Source organism: Opisthorchis viverrini (assembly GCF_000715545.1).
Source record: "Opisthorchis viverrini unplaced genomic scaffold opera_v5_129, whole genome shotgun sequence".
In the NCBI taxonomy this organism is placed as follows: domain Eukaryota; kingdom Metazoa; phylum Platyhelminthes; class Trematoda; order Opisthorchiida; family Opisthorchiidae; genus Opisthorchis; species Opisthorchis viverrini.
The window spans coordinates 451,335-471,214 of record NW_008751783.1 but is presented as its reverse complement, the minus strand read 5'-3'; the positions used below and the strand labels follow the sequence as shown (position 1 = coordinate 471,214).

At 45.5% G+C, this 19,880-nt stretch overlaps 1 protein-coding gene across 1 annotated transcript in view; it reads left to right on the top strand.

The window, feature by feature from the left end:
* T265_13978 (hypothetical protein) overlaps positions 1-19,880 on the top strand; it is a gene marked incomplete at both ends in the record, with an annotated part of 45,619 nt that overhangs the window by 6,586 nt on the left and 19,153 nt on the right. The window contains 10 exon segments of the mRNA XM_009171477.1: positions 2,033-2,410; positions 3,643-3,753; positions 5,979-6,174; positions 9,170-9,362; positions 11,324-11,748; positions 12,764-12,886; positions 14,788-14,841; positions 14,936-15,473; positions 17,668-17,789; positions 18,085-18,292. Of these exon segments, the coding sequence (XP_009169741.1) occupies positions 2,033-2,410; positions 3,643-3,753; positions 5,979-6,174; positions 9,170-9,362; positions 11,324-11,748; positions 12,764-12,886; positions 14,788-14,841; positions 14,936-15,473; positions 17,668-17,789; positions 18,085-18,292 (2,348 nt within the window).

Below are 19,880 nucleotides of genomic sequence, written 5' to 3'. Positions count from 1 at the left end.
ATTCAGGTTCATCCAACGTGAGCTGGTGGAGTGGTGGTTATACGCTTACCTCGCGAAGCAGATGTTTGGGATTCAGTTCTTGGCATGACCAAGGATATGCACTGCCAATGAGCTCTAATTTGAGCGAAATTCAGGTCTGTTGCTTCCTCTTCTTATCGGATACCTGAAGATTGTCAGAACATAAGCAAGTATATCTACAAAGCGATGGAAATGTAACCCATGCAGATCCCGCAGCCGTCTGCAAGCAATTGTTTCTTCACTAAATAACCCCAAACGACCACACATACAAGAGAATACAAAATTTTGCTCAGCCGTGCTGCCAAAATAGGGCCTACTCCAGCGCTAACTGAAATTTCCTTCACTTAGTGATTCACACTTTTACGGCCTTCAACTTTCTACTCGAATCGTCAAAGAGCTGTTAGCCTACAATGTATAACAATCCATAAACGTAGTAAGAAAGGTATACTGGCGGACCTAATGGAAACCGAATGCTAAGGAAATTGAAGAGGTACAGAATGCCGTGAATACCTGAAAATCGTTTCGGTTGGTCCATGCAAGCGGTCTCCGATAAGCGCCTGTGAGCAAAACCCGCCGTCCTTAGTAAAAATGGACTCCTTGATCGCTTGGTCGACCACATTGAACAGCAATTCTCGTGAACATGTGCTGCCGTGCATTAGATTCTTGAACGGCACTAGAACCCCGAACGGCCTCGGGGGTCTAGGACCTTATATTTTCAGGCACTACCGGGTTCATGGTCCGGATGATTCAGCCGCATTATTCAAGAATGGGGATGAAGTGCCTGTCTAACCTTTTCACCTCCGTTTGAGGAAAGGAGATTACCCCAGACAACTAAGGAGGATTGATAATAGTGGCTGTTTTCAAAAAGTAGGCGTAATGAGTGCGGTAATCTATTTTTGAAAAATCATTCAGCTGTAGCACCACCCAAAGGTTACACGAGGGCTGGGATACTGCCAGGGTAGTCGAGAGTCAGAGGTCGGGTTCGAACCACAGACTTTCAGGTCAGTAAATTCGCGCTCTAACCCTTTGGGCCATCTCGCCCCGTTTTCAACAAACTCCTGGCGTCACTTGTCTTTCGTCGTCTTATGGTGACCTGTTAAGCTTTAACTCAAGAGCAGTCTGGCAGGGGATACGTCTATCACACCTGACCACATGTGGACATCCAGTCAATGAATGTGTCACTTACAATCCAAGGAGAGGCATATGAAGCTTAAGAGCGTTTTATTGATATTGGGTTAATGCTTAAATCTCGGATCGCATTTGCTAGTTAGAGACACGTTGTGGTGGCAAAACGGCATGTCTTCGAATCGTGTTTTAGCAACAGCATAGTCTATTTTTTTGTGGTTGTGACACGTGGCGTCTGTGAGCAGCAGAACCGAGATGTCTCCAGTTCTTCGGTAGCCGTTCCCTCCAAAGCGTAGCTCATGTAGATTGGTGCCAAAGAACTTGCAATGAGACAGTTAGAGAACGATTGTTAGGCTGTGCCACAGAATGCTCAATCGGAGGATGTGTCCAGCGCCAAAAGTGGCGATGGTTGGGCCATGAATCGTGCATGCCGGATCACCGTTTTTTGAAAAGACTGCTGTTCTTCGTGCCCAATTCAGAGTGCTGCAAGCAGAGTTGTCAACCTTTAACCTAGTGGAGGGAAATGAAGTCGATTAAAAAAGTCTAGTTTCTGTTGGTGCGACTCGGCTTCCTGGATGGGGTTTGCTTGATTCCCCCTGTGCATGGTTGGGGACGCTGCAAGATATCGCTGCCAGTGGCGGTCTTGTTGTCACTTTCTATCCGGATTGTCGAGATTAGTGAACGGTGGCGTAGCTACCTCGGAGTGATTGTTATACTAGCACTAATTCCCCATCTTGACGCAACGGCGCATCACTGTTGGACACTCATGTTTTGTTTCCGATGATGATAGCGCATCCGTATTCTACGCCACAATTTCCGTGAGTTTTTTATGTGACCCTTGATGCTGTATAAGGAGAATTTTCCCGTATTTTATCTGGACTTCTGATAGACGCTAACTACAGAAGCACTCATGGCACAACCCACTGGGACGACCCTTTCTTCAACTTCATTAAACATATCCGCTCCATTCCTGCTAAACGGTGGGACACTTAGAGAATATCAGCTGGTTGGTCTGAGCTGGCTAGCTGCGATGTATCAAAAACGCCTGAATGGTATCCTCGCAGACGAGATGGGCCTTGGCAAGACAATACAGACAATCGCGCTTCTCGCCTTCCTGGCTTGCGAACACGGTATCTGGGGTCCGCACCTAATTGTGGTACCAACTAGCGTAATTCTGAATTGGGAGGTTGAATTCAAACGCTGGTGTCCTGGATTCAAAATTATCACTTATTTTGGTAACATCAAAGAGAGAAAAGAGCGGAGAAAGGTGAGTACATTATCGCTTACTTTTTCATGCTTTTTCGAGGTTGTGATAACTCGGATCCCAATAGCAGTAAGCATTCATCACTTCCCGGCAATTCATTCGCAGCTAGGCATTGCTTCTCGGTTATCACTTTCGTTGGCTCGTTTCTGGGGGTACTTCTCTTGTACGATGACACGTTTGGTTTTCGAAATAGCTAGCAGGTTAATTTGTAAGCTTCTGATGAGAACTAAGTGCTAGTTGGGTGCGTTTTAAATTCTCAACTGTTTTCTCACTGGACCAAGTCCGATTGAATTCAGTATTCTTCCTGGATAAATCAGCTCCATTTAACATTTAGTCCTAGAGTTAAAAAAATATTCAAGCAATAAAATACTTAGTTCCCCGTCTCATTTTCCGATCAAGGGCAGTAGCAACGATCTATGGTGTACAACCTGTCCATGCGAGATAAAGCTACCCTCGTTTGCAAATCGTCCAGTTGAAACATCAGAATCCTTGTTGGATCTGCAGTCTAAAACCCGCAGGCGATGCTTGTCTCAGTGTTCGAGCATTTTTGTAGCAGATGGCCTCTATGTCAGAGGAGCATATAAGCGGTGTTCATGATGCCAGTACACCTTTAAAAATGCAGTGGGTAGATCGTTTGATTCAGATAGGGAGCGGTACGTAGCCTGAAACCAGCCTATGAGTTCCTTGACTGAAGAAAACTTAGATTAGGAACTAGGGGTCCCAACGTCCACTGAATGTGAATGGGAGCATTTCACTGAGTGTTGGATAGCACCAATTCACATTCATCCACTGCGCAGTAGCGCGACTGAATCTGTTAGTGGCCCTACTCGCATTTCTAGTCCGTTTATCGCAAACCTGATAGTGTTTTCGCAACCAACCATTGTAGTTCACCCTAGTAGTGTTCTCGCAGCATTTGCCTTTCTGATAAAGGGCCTTATTTCCGGGAAAATTTCCATTCCTGGACGAATTCTCTCAAGTAAGTTAGGAGACGTTAATCTAACTATAACTCGTCTAATTGTCTGTAACCAGTCTAGCAGCTAGGAAGCAATAGCACGAGAAACTACAGGGACCTCCTATACTGGCTTGCTTTTCTTTGGCAATTTTGAATGTTATTCATTTTCAGCAGTTCAGCGACCATTTTCGTCGTTTCATTTACAATAAAATCTATTGGAACATTTAATGACCCTAATTTTTCTAGCTAACCATAGGATACTTATTCCATCTTTTATATACAGGGTTGGACAAAAACAAATGCCTTCCACGTGTGTATTACGTCATACCGGCTGGCTATTCAGGATGCCAGTGTTTTCAAACGGAAAAAGTGGAAGTACCTCATTTTGGACGAGGTATGTGGGCAGTCTACGTTTCCTTACTTGCCAGGTACTGCGTACATAAAGTGTGTTCCCTTCTGGAAACCGAAACATAATTCTTCTCGATTTCACGGCCAACCCGCTGCTCTCTCTTGATGCTATTCCAGCCGATTGCATTAATACAAACCGATTAAAAACGAACGTAAACCATGGATATCTTTCGAATGCATTCAATATTCATGTAGAATGAACGCGCAGGACGTCTTAGCGGAGACCAACGCATAATTGGTGACTATCCTGTGCATTTGTGCGGAAAGACGGAAATTGATAACGATTTATAACAGTCCAAATGACAAACGTTGTGTTAAATGAATCCTCTGTTGAGAGCCGTAACAGTCCATAAACTTAAATGGATAAAATGTTAGAAGTGGAGATGGGCGGAGGAAAACACAGGTCGGATCACAACCTATACCTATTCTGGTTGGAATCGGGCTGGATTCTAAAAGGCGGTATGCTTCTTGTGCGTGATACGTAACGCACTGTCTGAGCGACGCGTACTGTTTAATCTGTGATGATTTCGAATGCACAGACGGTAGTTATCGGTTTCGCTTTACTACGGGCTTTCAGTCATGTTGGGACTGTAATTAGTGTTCTCAGAGGGATGAGGAGTGGCGGCGTGTGATCTTCTATACCAGACCGGTGGATCTAGTTGTCCATTTTGGCGAGTGTTAGTTAATATGCATAAAGGTACAGTTATTCCTGAGCTGGTTGGTTTGAAGGGAGCCACGAGTAGCTAGTATATGGTGTGAGCTAACCCCAAGGCCAGTGATGTATGGAGCGTGGAGGTTCACTCGTCTACTGTCTCAATAATGTAACTAGTTGTCAACCACTAAGCAGCGGCAACCTATACCAGGCACTTGTTTACACCCTGTAGTTGATGGTTTGGATTCGTGACCACGACGTGACCTCTGATCACACGTTCACAGAGCACATTCCCTTGCTGAACGGACTGAAAGCTGGACACACGTTCGTGCTCTAGTATAGATTTCGTCTATGCTGAAAAGCCCAGAAGCACTGTACAGCTGTTTCATCCTTACTGGGAATCAGCACCAGTGCGCATGTCACAAAACTCCAAGGACCCTCGAACCCGCGACCTCTCGGCTAGTAGTCTGAACACTTTACCGTTCGGCTACGAGCGGCTGACTCATTAGCTCTCACTTAAACAAAATGTAGCGCCAATCATCCTTCAGTCCCGGAAAGCATATCTTTCTGTGACGTGTTGACTGTCTCTTCGAGTCGGGACTGTATCCTGTCTAAGCGCGAACTAACCAAACTGGTGATCAGCCGTTCTTACCCGAACGGTCAATTGTTTACACAATTAGCCGGGAGGTGGCAGGTCCGGGACTCAGGAATTTCATGATATGCACACTGCTAATGATTCTCAATAAGGATGAAACAGCTATACAGTGTTTCTCCTCTTTTCTGCATAGACTGGTTTAACCTACAGGACGAAATCTCGGTTAAGAATGTTTGAATCTCTCTACACTACCAACATGTCCCTGTTTGTATTTTTGATTTCGCAGACTGACTGTCATCGTTCACGGTGTGCAGCACAGCTCACTGCTTTAGCCGTGTTTTCACTGATAGGGCCTACTGGGTCGCCACAAGCTGTTCAGCAGTCTAGTGTCATTCAATGTCTTTGAATTTGCTGTCCCCTTGCCTCCCGGACTGTTGTCTCCTTCTGGCTTGCTTGATCTTTATTCTGAGACGGGTGTGTGTTAGCGGGCGGCCCCGGTTCGCTTCTAGGGTCTAGTCGTGCCTTCCTTCTCCTTATAATCACAGTAGTAGACTCGGTATTCGTCGAGTAGATTGAATAAATTATATCCGAAGCAAACCCAGAAGCACTCTGCCCGTAGATAAGATCGGAATGGCGCTGATGACCATTGACATTTTGAGGATTGTCTTGTTCTCTGTATCATGCTTCAACTACTGAGCCTAAGAATCACGGGATCGTTTTCACCCTAAGTAAGTGCATTTCGTTGCTAATTATAACATGTACGCACCTTATGGACCTAGGGCAGCTTACCGCGGTTCGCGTCAAATACCTGATTTCAAATAATTGTATCATGCCTCACAGATAACTTTTGATTTCAAGCCTTCTGCCATTCGAGCAAGCATCTCGATAATTTTTCCTAAGTGGATGTTTCATCATCCGATTTTGCAGTTTACTCAACCTTTTTTCATCCGTTTCTTTGTTTCAGGCACAAAATATCAAAAACTTCAAGTCACAAAGATGGCAAACCTTGTTGACCTTCAATAGTCAGCGTCGGCTCTTATTGACCGGAACGCCCCTGCAAAACTCATTGATGGAATTATGGTCTCTGATGCACTTTCTCATGCCCCACATTTTCCAGTCTCATCGCGATTTTCAAGAGTGGTTTGCCTCCCCTCTAACTGGTACGTTTTTTTGAGGTTCTCGTGGGAACACCTGACCGAAACGCACAATACTTGTACGCGTTTGACTTCCGGAGACTCTGGTTGCTACCATGTGGGCGAAATTCCTCACCAGGGTCTGACACAACTTCCTTACAGCATTGTGGCAGCAGGAGACGATCATGAATGTTTACTTTACCTAGACGTCTTCCCACGCTGCAATGAGGCCATCGAATGAATTCACTTAGGCAGTTCAATGACTGCGTGATTTGCTGCAGGTTGAACATGAGGGGATGACATTGTGACGGAAAATGTTTCTTGAGCCTCACCGTGAGCCTTATCATCCCACACGAGATACCACGCTGGTCTTTTTGGAAAAATCTTAAGCCACTTGCAGTACGATGTAGCCGCTAGCTTAGTGGGCGGTGAAGTAGGTGGTGTACTGCATGACGCGAAGTTGTCCAGACGTACTTTGCCAAGATTCTCACTGTTTTCACACACGAAGATTCACCGATACAACCGTAATCCAGCAAGGGATGCAGTGCAATCATGTATAATCAATTCCTCACTCACGGGTCAATGTTGTGCTGTGTAGTAGGGGTAAATACCCGGATGGAAATCCGTGCGGGCTTTAATGGCCCTGGTTTCCGCTTCGTCGACTGTGTTAGGGTCGCCAAATGTGATGACCATTCGCAGCTCTCAAAATGCCTTGACTCATTTTGGAGAGTTGGCTCACATTCGATGCAAAAGTCAGGGCTAAGAACTAAACCGATTCGAATATCGAAAACAACTAAGCACTAAACTGCCTTGCGTGTTACTCTAAGTTCTTAGTGCTCTGAACTACAGATGGACTAGATACTACACGTTTGTGTTCTCATGGGACTATCGAAATTCCGTGTTGTTTTTCTATTCTTGATATTGCAGTTAGCTTCCACGTCAAGCGATGGTCACTGATATATTTTTATTATCGCGTCACTTATCTCTAATCCTTCATGAAACAAAAGAATAAAGAAGCTCATTATTATGAATAGACGTTATTAGATGTGATAATATTTATCTCTGCGTCGGAATTACTCATGTGCCTTATGTATCCGGTTCGCCTGTTTGTATTGTATGATTCTTTTCTGCATGATGTACGCTCCCGTTCATCTCACTGGTCACCAGTTTGTCCAGCCATATTCAACCAGTGACGGACACACGGTGAAGTTGCTAAAATGAATCAGTCTATATGGAACAGCTCTGTCTTGGTTTAGTCAGAGAAATTTGGTGAAAATCAGTACCAGATGTCCTATAGTGCTCATCAGTTGTGGTTTAAAGCTTTATCATTAGCCGATGACCATTTGATTAATTTGACCCTGTTGTTGCTCAGCCATCAAGAAAGGTCGAATAGCACAACGACACTCAGTTCGTTTGAGCCCAGTACTACTGAGAAACAACCTGCGGTCAGTCGTGTTGCAAAAGGCCTTCTTCGTTGTCATTCTGTTTTGCATCTAGACTGAATATAACACTAATGCATGTCTCTACCGAACTGCGGTGCATACCTAATCCGCGAACTACCCAACCATTACAACTACAACTGAACTCTGCGATGGAAAAGAGAGCGGTTAGTCTTCCATAGAAGGTTCCTTTGACTGGATTGGAGCCGCCGTTTTCTGGTAAACAGGAATATACTTATGGAGGCGAGCAGTTGAACGGCACGGAATCTACCGTTTACGGGCATCCCGTCGCGTATATATATATATATATATATATATATATATATATAATGTATACCTCTTCAGACATCCGCAGAACTATGACTTCCCAGGCTTCGGGATGTTGTCGTGCTTCCTATATGGTTCTCCTTTTTTGATATACTTCTGCTTGAATGGTTTATGCTTCTCTGTTCCCCGAGGCCTCATTCACGTTTTTATCATCAGCTGTCATCGCAACGATTACTGTTAATTATTTCTAAGGATGTCATACCATCTTATTATTGCAATGATGGTGACTAATCATGGCCATAACACAGTCACTATTAATTGGTAACTGATTTCGTAGGATAGGCCATAATGTGTGGAATCTATCGTTGTAAGGAGAAAAGCACTCCACCGCGAAGTCGTTTATTAGCAAGAAACAACTAAGCAGTTACAAACTATTGGACAGGAAAGTAAACGTCTCATATGCACATAGTTTTCAAAAACTGAACATTCTCACGCGTTTTCTTGAACATTCATGGGTATACATTCACTATCACGCAATTAGAAACAAACACTGCAAAACAGCTCCACAAGCTGCGTACTAAACCCCACCTTCCTTTAGACTCAGGGTGAAGCTTCGAGAGGACCACAGACTACTCGCATGCCTCATCAGTAGTATCCGCCGTTACATCATGTGATTCAACTTGGCACAAGGCACTCTGCATTTAATTCTGAGATGTTTCTAACACGTTATCATAACCAAGAGCCAAGCGATATTAATCGGGGTTCTTATCATACTAGGTATTTGTTGAGTTAAATGATGGACGCAATAGGAGTTGTCAATACACACTGAGTGCAAACATTGTGTTCCGGTTCTTATTGTACCTTTCTTCTACCCACTTTTAGCTGAATATTATTCATCGATGATGGGGGGGGGCTTTCTGACCAACGGTGTCTGCGAGTTATCCCGTTGTTCATTGGCAGTCATTGGCTCAATCGCACGCACAAGGGAACGCATGTCGTTGCTGTTATCTTCAATGCATAACTTTCCCTCTCTATCTCCTTAATGGAAAGTCCATTACCATTCGTGTATCCATACATCAGCTATGTCGGCTGCTGCCCCGAATTCGTAGCCATCTGTAGATTATTGGCGAACGAAATGGTGGCAGATATAACCACTCGACAACATATACCCGGTTTACGGTCGATTATGATGCTCTTCTCATAAGGGGATTAACTGTGCTCCGCAGTCCGTTGTCACTTTTTTGCGAACTGAAATCGTACCTATCCGAAATGCATGTGTGCTTGGCTTGAATTCCCAATTTCTTTCTGTTTTATAGGAATGATAGAGGGAACAAGTGAATACAATGAGGAACTTATCGCTCGGCTGCACAAAGTATTACGTCCCTTCCTTCTTCGTCGCCTCAAGGCGGACGTTGAGCGCCAAATGCCAAAGAAATTCGAACACGTAATCATGTGTCGACTGTCACGCAGACAACGTTTCCTCTACGACGACTTTATGTCGATGAGCAGGTAATTATGTTGATTTTCGCAAATGTATAGTTTCGCTTCCCATTGCGAATCTTTTTCTTCCAGTATGCTTGAAATACATCAACCAAAGCTACTGAGAGCATCCTGAAAGCAATTAGTCTTTTGTTCATAGCCACGCCACTCTCGTTTGAACGGCCGTGTTCCTGTTCTGGCGTAATTATTCCGGCGAGTCCACACCAAAGGGAAGCACTGGACTCGAGTTTCGCTCTTATTAGAGCTCATCAGCAGTGCATATCCAATGGCCGTGCCGGGATTTGAACCCCGGACATCTGATATGCGGGCGTGGGAAGTCCTGACTTGCGGGTCAATCGATCGTCACAACCAGGACAGTTACTGGGCCGTCGTTCGATGAGTCGGGCACACCAATCACATCGCTCAAGTGTGATCACGTTCTCCTGTTCAGACGTGATAATTCAGATGCGTCCAACGTGCGTTGGTGGAGTAGTGGTTACACCCCTTTGGTGTGGACTTGCCGGAATAATTACGCCAGAACAGGAACACGGCCGTTCGAACGAGAGTGGTGTGGCTATGAACAAAATACCTATCCTGCAAAACCCCTAAATTAGGCTTTTGTTAGACCACTCCCTACCCCTGCACTTTGTTGCTTGAGTAGTTGGATAAGGCACGGCCATCGTTTGTCCCTCCCCAGGGAAACTGTAGTGTCTTGCTGAACAGTAGTGCAACTCTGTATCGGTCCCTTAGCTTCCTGCTCCGCCCACTATGGTATATCAAAAGGCACGGTAGCTCTAGATGAAAGAATTATTACAACTGTATTTATAAGGTACTCACAGAATGTTACACAAGGTCGTGCTAGAATCTCCGTGATGGTGGCGAGAAGCGTCGAGTCAAAGATGCTCGATCCGGATTGGCTGGCATTCTGACCAATCAGAGCATACCTTTGTTTGCTGTGTATCCTGCACGTGACACATCCATCCAAATGATGTGATGTTCGGTTATTAGGGACGGCTGGTCTGCGGACAGAAACAATCCATGGGATGTACATTTTGTCATCTCTCGAAGGTGTTCCCTCGAATGAATACTCAGTATTGATTGTCGATACAACCGTTTGGTTAGCTTGTCGAGTATTTCTGGTGGTATTGAGAAATCTTCTTGCAATGCGTAGCATTTTTTTCCAATAATTAACCCACATTGTTATACAAGGATATTTGATGTTTAGATGGTACACGGTGCAATGGTTTACAACTTCCCACTGAACCTAATCTAGACTGTGCAGTAAGTAGCACTCAGTGGTTTCGGTCAAGTTCTCTCCAACTTACTCAATATCTAGTTCCTTTTGGAAACTAAGTCTTTTTCATGACCACACATTTCATTCTCAAGAAAGATAATTAGTTTCACGATCCTCCATATTGATTGGCGCTTGGATCTCTTCGTCATTTACTTCTATCAACCTCAAAGTGCTTAGGCTAGAGTGTGTGATGCAATCCCCATCTCATTCACACACCTCATCCATTCGGGAACTGTTTGACGCATCCCGACCCTCTATCTTCTCAGTGGAGTCCTTAAAACCCCCTAAGAACATAAAAAAGACTGGAAATAGTACCATTTACATGACCTGGTTACATAAACCAATGTCGTAAATCGTCCTTATTGTTGTGTTAAGTCACTGTTATGTTGGCCAGTCAAACACTAACACCTCGAAGACATGCAGAGTAGCCCCATAGACCAGATGAAGCTTCACTTTCGCCATCTCCGCTTTTCTTTCAGCGGGTCCTGGAAATTAGATTGATGTGTATCAGCTGTTGCGAGGTCTGACCGCAACGTAAACCCGTGTCCTACGAAGGGTGCAACAGAAAGCTGGTGACGGTTATATTAGTACAGTGATTTACAACTCCTAAGAACACATTTGGCTTACTGAAGACTCTCCGCAGTCCATTTACCCAGTTAACCTTCAGTTTTGTTTTTCAACACATTTTCCCCTCAAGCACAAAAGAGACACTGAAATCGGGTCAATTTCTATCAGTCATGAATGTGCTAATGCAACTCCGTAAAGTATGCAACCACCCGAATTTGTTCGAAACACACCCGATCATCTCGCCACTTTATGTGGATGATTATCTGCTCCGCATTCCATTGCCGAGATTAGTTACAGCGCTTAGTCATCCCTTCCTTGTGTTGGCGGCCCGTTCGAATGTTGGCTCGCGTCCCGTAGCACACGCTTCCGCATTTAATGAACCTGATTTGGACTGGTTAGATCGCGCTGGAGCTGCCGCACGTCTGATTGGTCAGACAAAGAATCTAGCCGAAATGAGTCGCGATTTGCCAACTTTTGTTGCCCGTCGCTGTCGTGACTTGTGCGCACGATCAAATCTGATAACCGTGGTGGACACAGTGGAGGTCGTCGATGATGGTAAGTGCAATACTCTTCCGGTTTTCCCCGCGTTGACCAGCTTATTTAGTCGAATATTACTGCCATCAAATCTAAATCCACAGAGTCCAATAATGTCGTGTACTTTATGCTGTGATTGAATCTCACTTTTTCAACTGTCTCTCCAAGTGTTTGATACATTCAATTTTCAAAATCTGTTATTTTAGCCGTCCACCGGCACCTTTTGTTAGACAACGATTTGCGCCAACTATCGTGAGCCTATACTGTAAGGCCGCTAAATCATTTCAAGATAATACGTTTCTGAATAACTTGTGTACTGTCACTACAACTCCTGAAAATCTAACGCTGAACTTTAACTGCGCATTTTAAAGTGTTGATAGATTGCCCAACGGCCGATATGACGGAGTTTTGGTTGTTTGAAATTCTGGATCTAAGGTTTTTGCTTGAATCTCTTGCTAGGAGGCAGTAGTAACTATCAGAAAACTACAGATTGTTTTAAGAGCTTTTCAAGCGCCACAACATCCGAGCCTGTCGATGGAATTCAGTTTAGTGGTGGATTGTTTTGCTCATACGCAGTTTTAACATTGTCTTGGAATCTGACGGATTCACTGTGTTTTCATATGTTCCGGGTGTTCTTAACATATCTTTTAAGTACAGTAGTCAGCCATATCCCTTTCTCTGTTCGATCCAGCCGTCCATAGCCGCAGAACGTAGACAAACCACCCGTCGTTTTGAGTTATTGAAGTGTCGTCCGCAAATGACGATGCAGCTGGGAAAGGAGTACTGCATGTAACCGAAGACACCTCAAGGAATTACAGTTTACCCCCGATAGTGACGAATCATTAAACTAGGTATCGGAGATGTACATCAAGAGAGACAACATAGATGGGGTAGTGCACCGCGCACACGATCGGGCAGTCTGTTTTTATCCTGTTCCGATTTGTTTAATCTTTTGTCAGTATTGGCACTTTTCCCTTGCAGCCTAACTGACGTACCATGTAGCAGTTCTCTGTTGAATCTTTTGTTGCATCTTCAGTCACTGCTCAGCGAAAAACGCTACAGTCTCTCAATGGCGTCAGAAACACAGGAACTATCGGATGGTCTTTCTTGGGGTCTGCTGTGGTGAAGAGCGTCAATGAGGAATTGGGACACCACTCAGGTACGTCAGTTCTGTACTGGAAATACACTCGTTTGCAAACCAATGTGTACCTAAGTGAATCCCATCTAGACCACTCGTTCAAGATATTCTTCAGCAAAGGCAGTATCATGTTTCATCTGGTACGCTATACGATATATCAATTCAATTCAATTTGTCAGCTGGGCGAGATGGCCCAAATGGTTAGAGAGCGAATTTACTGACCGAAAGGTCCGTGGTTCGAACCCGACCTCTGCCTCTCGACTTCCCCTGTCTAGACTTGGGCAACCTCGTGCTTCCTTGTGGCGGCATGGCAGTTAGACACCGAAAGCGTGCTACTGCTGAACGGTTTAATTTGTCAGCTGTAAGCCGTGTGTTATAGGCACATTGGTTCCAGCTGCTACAGTTTTGATCACCGGAAAACGGGAAAGTGAATATTGCAACCAATCCTTGGAGGTGAAGGCATGTTCAGTTTGTTCGGAAATTTGGTTGCTACGAATTGAAGGCGATAGCTTTGATGGACGAGCGCCACTAACTGCGCGATTGGGCCATTTCCCTCAATGTCATTAACCACTGTGCCTACCTGATGGATGTCAAATGTTTTTATAGAGGTATCGCGACTAAATGACCTTACAATATCATCAAACTGTCCCAGGACAGAACGATGCCGCAGTCCTGTGACGTGTTCTCAGATATTGGCCAAAATAATATTCCTAAAGTTTCCAGATTTCATTTCCTTTGTCGTCTACAAACCAAAAACCACTCAGTCCCCTTCATTAGAAGTGGATCCAGAGTGGAAAACATGGGTAGCTCTGTGATTCCATTGAAGGGTATGACATGGATGATAGCACATTACCGACGGATGCCTTACAGCCAGGCAGTTTTGCGCATATTGTGTCGTCGACCACAGCGCGCCTGGACAAAAGCACTACATCATAGAGCTTGTCCATCCTTCGGGACACGGTCCATGTAAAGCATTTAAAATACGACTCAGAGATTTTTGAAGAGAAATCATTTAACGAGAAACCAGCTGCTTATAATCCCGGTCATCAGAACAAGTCATCTGTGTAGGACTGAGTTCTCATTTCGAAGTGGTCCCACTCACGAGAGGAAGATTTCGTCGACCGCATGGACGTTCCCCCTCTTTGAAACAGTCTTGGGGAGAAGGAGCAATACAGTCCTATAGCCTAAAATAAGATGACAAAGCTGACTTCGTAACTCAAACTTTTCATTCTTTTCGCAATTATGTGAGCCCTCTGGGAAGGTCATCTAGTAACCGAATGATCTGATGGATATCCTACCTTATGGTCACAATACATTGCGCTGAGATGCAAAGTCGGTCTATTTTTTAGATCGCTAAGTTGTAACGTCCTTTCGGTACCTAGCTGTCATGCTACCCGAGGGAAGCACGAGGGCTGAGATACTGTCAGGTTGCCCAAGCCTAGACAGGAGCAGTCGAGATGCTCATGTTGGGTTCGAACCACAGGCCTTCGGGTCGGTTAATTCGTGCTTTGACCACTGAACTTACTCGAGCTTCATGTTTGACCGAAAGTGTGAGGGGTGTTTTGGGTTCGGGTCATTCACACACTGCGTAATGTCAGGTGTGTAGGAACAGAATCGATCAGCTGGACGCACATACACACAATGAGCCTCATCGTTACATAATGCTGACCTACGATTGATTCGGCCACACACTCAGTTTATTACATTCCTTTGCTAACCGATCCGGTTCCACACCTCGTTTACAGAGGTTTACATGTCAATAATTTAGGAAGCTATACAAGGAGCACCCCCGGCTCACAAGTGACACACTGAATGTGCACCGAATCTCATTCTGTTTGGGATGAGCCGAAGACGCCGAATATCTTGAAAATGCTTTTCGTGTACTGTGTGTATTTACTGATGTGCTTATTACTCTATTTCAGCGGTCTATCCACCTCTGCCAGACCCGTTGCCGATTGACTCGACGGTCGTCGAAGGTGAGTTATGTATTCAGAATGCCCTCGTTGTTTCGTGAATCTAACCAACAAGTTTTCACTGAACTCAATACTTTCTCTATGGTGAATGTTCCAGTATCCCCTCCAGTTCGTCCCTGTAACGTTGGAATGCCAAAGTCAATCCTCCGACATCGTACTGTTGAACGACACAAACGTCTGGCTTTGATTGCTCGAATTAATGAACGACGGTGTAATATGTGTGACGATGTAAGACCCTCGGGAGACTCCAATTTTAACGTCGAAACGTATTCATTTTGTTCCCCACTCGGACCTGATATAGCTCACTTGATTACTCGAATGATTCGAGAACCATGCTGTCCGAATGCATCTACTCACTCAAGTAAATATCCCGGTCTCACCGGCGGATGGCAATCGTGCCAGTGCAGCGCCTCCTCTTGGCCGAGTCGAGATTGTCTCTCTCGTCATCGCGTTGCCCAAAGTCCCATCGACGAAGCAGCATGCCTTCCCCCAGACCACATTGAATCATCACACTCCATTGGTCCAGAATCCCCTTGGACTCGACATTGGTTTTGGTACCAGGACTGCTTGACTTTGAGAATGATGTTGTCCACTCCATCGGATCACCTTGATTCATTATCCGAGCTACTGGATCGGTAAGTGATTTGTACCATCTCGACAGTCTTCACTCCATGGAGGCAACACCGGTTCGTTGCTACATCTCTTTCCTCTTAGCACCCCCCCCCCAGGAACAGTCTCCTTCAAAAAAGACTTTGAGCACAGGTTTCTAGTGTTTGTTAGTAGAATTTATAGGATGAGTACTGCGTACCTCCTTGAAACTATGGGCAATCGGTAAAGCCAACAACACCACTCCGTGGATTAAGTATCCAAGATGCTGACCGAGCACTATTGAAGGAGCAGCTGAAGTTCTTGTAGTCGCCTAAGATGGTTGGAAAAGCTCTTTTCAAGGTAGTGTGTACCGTCGAGGCCACTTCATTATCGTCACCATCTACGAGTGAAGTTCGGATCTTATCAACGGTCCTAGCAGTATGTAGCACCACATGCGATAGCTGCGTGTCATGATTCACGAGGGGCAGAATGTTTTTATCCTTATGGACCAGCGGGTCGCTTTTCAGTAGAACAGCGGAGGCGAGAAGCGAAAAGTCATAGATGCTCGGTCCTGATGGACTGACATTGTGACCAGTCAAGGCGTCTTCGTGTGTTGCGTAAGCGGCCAACGACATACCAGTCTAATCGACTTGTTGTTTGCTTATATAGAGCGGCTCACTTCGGGCCATAGGGTGTAGGCGCAATTCCACTCAGCACGCTTTCCTAACTCATAAACGGCACATGCTTCTTTGAATCAATCACTGTCCCATGCTGCGGTTTCTCGAAACATAAGCATAACTTTCTTAACTTTTTCTACGCCAACTAGGATGGCGATGATACTGATATTCAAGTTACTTGAATAGTTGCACCCGTTGCAATCCAAACCCCTCTGTTGTGCACAGCTTTTGGCGGATTTTTAACCCTATGTGAAATGGTCCGAACAGATTGCTACTGATTCACTTTTACGGTTTTTATCCACCCACTTGATGGGTTCGATTAAGTAATAAAAGGCCTCGTGGCTGACTACCACGTTAAATCTGTCTCATCGGTACCAGTTTTCATGTTTCACTCACCAGTTAGTTAACAACTCACATAAGATAAATGTGTGGAAAATCCCACTTACTTCAAACCGTTGAATCGAGTAGTCCTTTGGCAGAAAAACTGTTCATCACTTCTCAACCATGATTGGAATGTTTCACGTTCCTGCATTTTATGGGCGAAGTTTTAAGTTGTTTCCTTAAACTCTACAACCCGAGCAGGTTATCCACATCATCATCAACTGTAAAAGTCGCGTACTTGCTGTACGGTAGTTTTAGCTGCCACCGTTTCGGTCACCGATGATTTGGGGAGGTGGGGTGAACATCTGCGCATTGGAGACGGTAGCTGATTCAATTGATGCGTCTATACATTGGTGTCGGTGAACTTTGAATTGGAAATATTGGGAGGGGAGCTATGCATTGAAGGTAACAGCTTGGATACACGAGCGCCATTGAGGGTGCGACTGGTTCATGTTTGACAACGTCTCTAACAATTGATGTGTCTGGTTTCGTGGTCCCCGTCTAGGGAGGCCGTAATGACCAGCCCAGCTGAGTTTGTTGGTAATGGCTTTCGTACTTCGCCAAGTCATTGATTAACCACCCCTGGCCCGTTTCCACCCTTCACGTGGCTGTGCGAATAAAGCCCGGTGAAGTCGATCGACCGGGATACGGATTACGTGACTAATCCAGCACAACCTGTTAGGTGTGATCAGTTCATCTGTTGCAAGCGAGTTAGTTATTCCGAAACCATTCGACATATTTCAGCATTACTGATCCGGTGTTCCAACCAGACTCGGGTGATGCTCCAAAGACATCGATGATCAAACACTAAATATCTTTTTGGCCTCTCCAGCATGCATCTATCAGGTTTCTGGTCCGTAAGACAATATAGAACGCATCGCAGCGTTGCGAACTCGACTCTTGACGGATAAGCTGGTGTCATGCTTTCGACATAGGTAATGCAAGTTCAAGAAGGCGGACCCGACCTTCCCAATCTGGATTTGAATAGCACCCTTCGCGAGACTACCGGGGCCGACACAACTGCCCAGGTAGACACTAGTCTGTTACGTCAACCGGCTGATCCGCAAGCATAAGGTCAAGGTTTCAGCTCACCCAGTCTCACAGCAGCACTTTGCGGGTGTGAAGCACATGCCAAACCGTGAGGCAGAATTATTTGAATTATTCAATGTTATTTGCATTACAGTGGTGTCAGATCGATACGTTTAAGAGAATTCTTCGATGGCATTTTGGTTTCACAGGCACTAGGAATTGGTAGTGAGCATTCCATAATTGTGTCAATAGTACTGCTTGAAATGGTGAACTCAGGTGAGAACTTCCAGTAGACCTTCACCCGTCCGTGGGAGTCGGCGTACAACGCCTTAAGGGGGGACAAGAATTTTCTGGAACATATTGCTCCATAAACATTGCCACGGTGCCTGGTGGTCCACAGAGTGGAAGGCAGATTCCAAGTCAAGGAACACCACCATTGTCGGTTGCTTGAAAGAGTATCGCTGTTCTAGATTCTGTCAGATGCTGAAAATGTGATCGATACATGTTGCAACGCGGACCGGAAGGTCTGTGGTTTGAATTCGACCTCTGTCTCTCGACTTTCCTCGTCTAGGCTTGGGCAACCTGGCAGTATCCCAGCCCTCGTGCTTCCTTTGGGTGGCATGGCAGCTAGGCAGCGGAAGGGTGCCACAGCTGAACGTTTCTTGCAGGACGCAGTCCAGCTTGTTTTTCTCGGGTCCGTCCCTGCATTCGGTCAACTTTCGGTTCCAAAGCTACCAGGCTGATGCCGCGGTGGTTTCCACACGGCGTCCATATACCGTGTTTGAAGATATGGATAACTGTCGAAATGCCCTATTCTGCGGACACTTCCTCTTCGCTCTATATCGCACCAATATGCTTTGTTAGATGAGTCACCAGGGGTTCTTCGTCTTCTTTGAAGAAGACCGTCCGGTCCTGGTGCCTTTTCACGATTCAGCACGGATATTTCGTACTTTATTACTTCTGATGGGCGAATAAAGCTTAAATTCTGTTTGCTCGCTATCAATAAAGTGTTGGTTCACTGTGGAAGGTAGTTGTGGTAGATCGATACTGTTGAGCAACACGGGTCTCCAGAAAATGACGGATTGGCAAGCCTCTTGCTGACTTGTGAGGGCCTGAAGGGAAGCTGACTGTCAGATGTGCTCGCACCATTGCTTAATCGTGCCTCAGAAGGAACGTCTGTCTCGAATTGTGGCTCTCTACCAGGCTGATAGTCACGTGGTCCAACTAGAACCACGGGTGGTTTGCATTTGGTGGCTGTCAGGTTACGCCATGCGGACGTTTCGCTGAAAGTTCGTGCTACCCAGAAGCAGTTGATGATCAGCACACGACTGAAGGAGTCGCTTTCTGTTGTCTGTGTGACGAGCATCGACTCCGAATCGATCACCCAGATGTGATCCTAACGAGGTCAGACGACCAATCTGTGCAATCATATCGCCCGCATGGCTTACAGTGTGTGTTTCTTGCTTGACGAATGAGCTCGGATAACTTTCGATAGAAAGTATCCTCTTCAGTATCAGAAGTGCAGTTCGTTAGGGCATATGCTGGCACTGTTTTTTTGCGTCGGAAGTCATTGAGATCACCTGAGCTGGATAACCGGACGGCGCGAGGACGACTATTTACTGGAATCCGATCCAACAAAGCGCATTCCGCTCTGGGGCTAAGTGCAACTCCCACGCCATATATTCCACGAGTCATCGCTTTTGTATCACTGAACACGTGGGGGGTATATGGTCGCGCTTGGGTCTTGTATGCATGATTCAGAAACAATGCATACACCAGTTCTAAAGGAGTGTAAGGCCTCAGTGAGCATTATCTGCCAAATCGATATACATTATGGACGTTGCAGGTACCTATGTTGAATACATCTCGTGGATTTAGCAGGGTGTTTTTTATTGTTAATAGGCTGCGAGATGCATAAGGTACATCGATCAAATTATTGACAGTCACAAGATCCGGTAGCGTTTGATTGTGTGTTTGTGTGGTGGACGAAGAACTATGCAATGATACTTTCAGGTTGCCCAGACCATGAAGGGGGGTTTGGTCGATGTACTCAAAAGTGATCCCTATAAGGCAGTGGAGGGATTAGGGTCTTGTTCGGGGCCCAGCCCCTATCTTCTGAGTGACAAGTCTGACCCGCCGGGCAGTGGGAAATAGGGATTTTCTCTGTGGATTTTTCCCGAACTGGTGACTCAATAATCTGACCTACTCGGTTAAAGGGCGCCGGCCTAACCCGGTGACGCAGTGAATAAAGCATTACTGTCTCACCCGTGAGGTGGCCGCGCATATCCGGTACCTTGATCTGCTTGCTTTCCTTTGGCATTCCGGGCATGTTTGCACCTTTGGGAGCGATGGTTTCGCCAGTAAATC